This window comes from Hyposmocoma kahamanoa, unplaced genomic scaffold (assembly GCF_003589595.1).
Source record: "Hyposmocoma kahamanoa isolate Upper Pololo Valley unplaced genomic scaffold, ASM358959v1 88, whole genome shotgun sequence".
NCBI lineage: Eukaryota > Metazoa > Arthropoda > Insecta > Lepidoptera > Cosmopterigidae > Hyposmocoma > Hyposmocoma kahamanoa.
This window is the reverse complement of record NW_020654466.1, coordinates 4,729,435-4,735,434: the sequence shown is the minus strand read 5'-3', so window position 1 is coordinate 4,735,434 and position 6,000 is coordinate 4,729,435. Positions and strand designations below refer to the sequence as shown.

The 6,000-nt window shown below is 36.3% G+C and overlaps 1 protein-coding gene across 2 annotated transcripts in view; it reads right to left on the bottom strand.

Annotated features, from left to right (window-relative positions):
- Positions 1–1,018: 1,018 nt before the first annotated feature.
- The window catches only part of LOC113235623 (zinc finger protein 420), a 30,341-nt gene continuing 25,359 nt past the window's right edge, over positions 1,019–6,000 (bottom strand). Inside the window, exons 16-19 of one of the 2 annotated variants that reach the window (XM_026471402.1) lie at positions 5,148–5,268; positions 4,691–4,930; positions 3,546–3,691; positions 1,019–3,138 (exon numbers count right to left, since the gene is read on the bottom strand). In XM_026471402.1, the coding sequence (XP_026327187.1) occupies positions 3,015–3,138; positions 3,546–3,691; positions 4,691–4,930; positions 5,148–5,268 (631 nt within the window). In that variant the 3' untranslated portion in view covers positions 1,019–3,014. The remainder of the gene's footprint in view (positions 3,139–3,545; positions 3,692–4,690; positions 4,931–5,147; positions 5,269–6,000) is intronic. The other variant, XM_026471403.1, reaches the window with a different exon arrangement.

Genomic DNA, 6,000 nt, shown 5'->3' with positions numbered 1-6,000 from the left:
AGGCACAACTGATGTATAAAGTACGCATATTTGTGCTTTTTTTCGTTACGAGGGCAGTATTTGCCTCTTACCTACAGATATTTAGGCTAAAAATATCTGTAGATAGAATTATAATGACAATGTTTTCATGAACAACTGGCCGTTTAATCGAAATCAAAAGACAAGAGGCGTCATTCTTTTTTTAAATTAAACGTTCTGGTATGCGAGTAGTGGTTCTTATGGACACATCGAGTATTACACTCAATGTATGGACATTATCATAATTCAACCTTTTTAGCGTTCCTTTAAATATGTCCATGAGTGTATGTAATGACATAGTATAATAAGTCAAATATCTCTATCTCGCTATGCACTCGCGCGCACGACGCGCGGCCGTCGCGCACACATACAAGCCGCGCTGTTACCTTGTACGGAGTTACCATAATGATCTTAATTTAATTTGGTAATGATGTGCTAGTAATTTGCTTTTAAAAGAATCGTAAATTATGTCCGTTACAGTTGTACAGAACGAAGTACCAACTCGCAAAAATATAACAATTTTTACGTCACGGTCAAGTGAAATCGCGTACTTGTAATTTAGTCGCGTCTAAAATATATCCTAGCCACAAAGTTCATAGTTTAGCTGACCAGCTCGCTTGGGCGCAGAGAACTATATCACAGACTAGACACATAGCGAATTATGAAGACTTAATACATTATTATTTGTCACTCATCTCACTTTGTACTAAGAGTGTTTATATAATGGAAGTTACTTTCATACAATTTGAATAGTGAAAAGATGAGCAATGAATATCTAAACCAGGGACCAGAAAACCAAGAAATTTCACCGGGAGCCAGAATAAAAAAAATGCATTTTCTTTTGAAAAATTTTTAATTTATTCTTGTGTTTTGTGTGTATGTTAAAATGAATACGTTATTACGATATATATATATATTGGCGGGCCGAATTAAAGCCAGACCAGAGTTGGCCTGCGGGTCGTACTTTACCCAACACTGTTTTAAACTATAAACAAAATTTCATGTTACTTTTAATACTTGCGAGTAAAATTTGTTATACAGAAAATAAAATTTATTTCATTAACATGTATTCAAAGTTTTATATGTGTAACGTCAAACTTGCTAGTTGAAGGCAAAATGAAAACGCGCTATCATTAACGATAGACTACAAAATATCATGCCCAATACATTTAAAGTTCATTTTACTAATGCATTAAGAAATTGCTAAGTAAAAAGTTAGTAAAAATAATTGCATTATTTAATTTTCAACTTCATTTCACTCGATTCACAAAACAGTAGAATAACGAAGAAAACCTGCTGATAAATTGACATACATACCATTACGCTTGTCTCTCACTGGGGTAGGCAGAGATCATAAACCTCCACTTACTAAGCTCCTAACCTCTCACCTCATCCGCTCGCATCAATCTCTTTATATATGTGTATTTATTCTTGGTAATTTTTTAAGGACGTTACCAGTTAGTTGCACCAAGAATCGCGAATTAGTTGCACGAAGACGCCGTCAACCCAATCATTGTCCATAGAATAAAAAGAGACGAACAAGGTGATGTAATATCGTTACAAGAATGAATGAGAACTCTATTTCTCCAGCCTAGTATTAAAAATGCGTAATGCAATCAATTAAAACATAGGAAACTAACGAGGTACTCGCTCCTTTCTGCTGTTATAAAAATAGCATTGTAAATTTCCAGGCACATGCCTAGCCAATCTATTGCATTTCCAATTTCTTACGAGTTTATTAACCATAACAACTTCCTAACAATGGTCAATAAATATTCTATCAAAAGGTGAACTGTCATATTTATAACATGAATCCGCAGTTAATTCATCTTTGATATACCAAGTGAGATAAGTGACAGATAAAATTTTCTGATAAAAAAATTAATCAGATCTACAACTAACCTTGAATTTTGATTGCACATTACTGTCCATAATAGGAATTTATGTACTTAACAGAAACTTATTCGAAAACGCGACTAAATATCAAACTTAAATGCGTACCCAAGAGAAGTTGTACAATTTTATAATAATATAATTACAAAAAACCATCAATGCCGTTAAAAAACATCTTGATATGTACAAAGGAAACTAGTAACTACGGTATACTTATTGCTAAGTAATTACAGACGCAAATACCGTGGCATGTCTTTTTACAAGTCGACCATCCACACTAACCAAAAAATGTTCTAAATTTTAGAACATTTCCACTTAAATTCTATTTACTATAATACAAAGTTTTCTGCGGTTTAGAATTTTAATGTAAGAAGTATCGTCTCATAATGTTATGATATAAAAAAATCTACAGAAGGCAGGAGTCTATTCAAATAAAGCTTCTCGTTCTATTGGTGTATATCAAAACTAGATGTTTGGCCAATTTTGACACTTGACGCGATCGTAAACATGGGTAGACCTGTCTAACGAGAAATTTACAAGAGACAGCTACACTCTATTACATATTTAAAATCAGCCTAATAATTATTGCAAACGATTCCTAAGCCGATGTTCGAACACAGCGGCATTTAAAAGTTCAGTCAATTGACTTTTCTCACTGGCTTTTGTTCACTCCACTTTTTTAACATAAACCATAGACTTTCACACAGATTCACTGCAGTGAATTGCATCTCCGTGTCATCACTATACGTTAAGCTCAGTACAATCTTGGATTAGGCCGCCATTCACTAATAAAACCACTTTCACAATGATGATGATCATGGCATAAATTTTCATATGAACAAGTCCATTTACACACATCACGAAGCCACGAGTTCTATAAACATGCTCGTTCTCGAAGACTATGTTGGTGAGTGGTGATGGGGTCGCTTCTAGTCAGATACAGGTAACGGCCATTCATTTTAGCTTTCTATACTTCGTCCTCAGAGAGCCTGGTTTAACATATCACCTGTTACGTCCTAGAGCCGTTTTAAACGTTCACATGTTCACTTGTTGACCCACACAAGCACTGGTTCATGTTCTTCCGTCTCAGCGGTAGGCGTGTCTCAGTCCAGTTGTTGCACTTGCACTACAGAGTTCTGAGTCGGTAACGCGATTTCGTACTTGATCAAGGACGCGCCGCGACCCGTTGATAGGACTAGACCGCCCATTTCTTTGCTCACCTCCACACTGTGGACAAATTTATTGTAGAATTATTATTGTGAATTTATTGAACAGAGATGATAAGAACGAGATTTAATTGTCGAGCATGGGAAAATTATTTCTAAACTCTTCTACCTATCATTACCCTGCCTTGATCTGCGGAGCGCTAGAGGCGAATGCTCTCGACCAATCACGAGCGAGGCCTCTTGTTTAGGAGACTCCCGCGCCCTATAAATCACGGGAGACAAACTTTCCCATACGAATCAATCTGTTAATGAATTTTGTATCGCATTTTTTTCCAACTTTATATCGATGAAATCCTATTCTTTTTCCGGTACCAAACAACCGTTTTAAAGGTTAGTGTAAAGGTCGTTTACCCAGAACTGTGGTGAGTACACTGAAATGTACATGTTAACAAATAAAATGCTGTTTACCCATTGGCATGATGGCGCTGGTGTTTGTGGTGCAACTGCGCAGCGACAGGCTTGCCGTCGCGGCCCACGATGTGCAGCTGTGACGGCAGCAACGCGCGCCGGACAACGATCTGGTTACCAATCACCTGGCCTGATCGGTTCGTCACCTGGAATTGAACAAAGACAATATGTACCTAATGTGTAAAGACACATATCGAGTCGAACCTAAGTGTAAATGGATACGTGGCGTAGTCCGTACAAGGTTACTAGTTTTAATAAAAATATTTTCACCTCTTGGAACTATAGTGTGTTCCAATCCAATGTACCAGAAAAGTAAACAAACAGACCATTGACCCGACCATAGACAGTTTAGTGATGACAAATGGTACTGCCAACTACAAATCGATTAATTAATTGAATGAATTGATTTGTTTAATTGAATCAGTTGGAATAACTGGGTTTTACTTATATAATAAAATGGGTTTTGCTATTTCGCGCCTAATTACTATAAAAAAATATGTGATTCAATACTGAGTGACGATATTTCATACATGAGATTAGAAATTATTTCTTACATAATCTATAAAAGCAAATTTAAAATACCCGAAATCTAATTTTAAATCCTCCTTCAAATCATACACATACATATTGGCTCGATTGTGATAAAATTTTCGATTCCCTAATCGACTTTAATTGAATGAACCGAATCAGTTATTTAACCAACCATAAACTATTCACAAATCTGTATTTGATTACTAACCTCACGTTTGAACTAACATTTTACAAATAACGTGTTAATCAAATTAATTTTGTTGGTAATAGTGATGAAATATCGAAGTCGAAATCTTCAAAATATACGTGAACGTGTTACTTATTCCATTTATTAAGTGATTGCTTTAGAATTTTAACCAAACCTGTTTGTTTACTTTTCTGGCATAATGAATTGGAACAGACTTTACCAGGTATTGTCATGCGATATTATTTTATTGGAATATAGATTAAAGGTACATTAAAAATTTCAATTCAAGAAGATCCTAGCTAGCTTTTATGATTTTTCCCCTAGCATTAGTGATTTCATGGTCACTGGTCTATAGCAGGTATTTTCATTAACATTCCCAATTTAAAGAATATGTACAGGAACTTAAATTAAAAAAAGATAATCTCACCACTTGGATATGCGTTGGTTGTTGATGATCCTGCTCCATCTCTAAACTATTCTGGTGCTGAACCTGCTGATGTTGCACTTGCTGCACCTGCTGTTGCACTTGTTGTTGCACTTGCTGTTGGACTTGTTGTTGGACTTGTTGCTGAACCTGCTGTTGAACTTGTGCTGCTTGTTGTGCCTGTTGTTGAGCTTGCTGTGCTTGTTGTTGCGCTTGCTGGTTTGCTTGTTGTTGGGCTTGTGACTGCAAAAAAATTTAAAGCCATTATTGAAAATCATTTACCTTGAGACGAGAGAGACAACAATGGACACTGTTGATAAATATAGCTATTTAAGCAGGGTTTACGATTTGTACAAATGAGCAGTTTTGTTATTTCGGTACCATCATGCCTAGATAAAATATATACGTTCAGGTAATGATTGTCAGATTTTGTGAAAAGTCATACAATATTTACGCTCACATTTCTAGGCGGTAAGTCCATGTGTTGTCGCTGATGCAGCATGAGATGGTTCTTCTGGAAGAACGCTTTGCCGCACTGGTCACACACGTGCGTTCGAAGTGTACAGCTACCGTCTGGGTGTCTACATTATAAAACGTCATTGAAACCAGTTAAATAATTTATATCACACAAATGCATACCGACAACTACACTCCTTATTTAAGCAATTAAATGCATGCAGTCGATCGCGGTTGCATGAAATCGGTTTCGACTACATGCAGTTAATGCGTGAAGTCGTTATCAACTTCATGCAGTGGAGGACTCGGCTGCGTGAAGTTGTTTACGACTTCCCTAATTAACTGCGAACATGCAGTCAATCGGTTAGCAGCCAAAGTGTCAGGAGTGAAAATATTGTAAGTGATAATCTCAGTACAGAGTACTAAAAAACCGACCTCAAAAGTCATTCATCCCCTAGTTTGCCACCCTTAGAGGTAGATAGTACTTTCTTCAAATTTAAATACGAGCACATCTGAGGTACCCTCTTTCCAACAAAAAAGAATCATCAAAATCGGTTCACAAATGTCGTTATCGCGTAACATACATACAAAAAAAAACAGTCGAATTGAGAACTCCTCCTTTTTTTAAACTCGATTAAAAAGTAAATGCTTATTACATGGACATAAAGCTTTTTCTGACCGACTTAGTGCGATTCCGTGTCGATAAGTGTGGTGACTGTGGTGATATGTATAAATTTAGTGTGTTCCCTCTCTTTAACATCTTTTTGTGGTAAGCCATGACAAAGTCTGTTACAACACTAATTGAAGTAAATTAATAATAATAACGCACACACTCACAGCCCCGCACTAGGGAAACC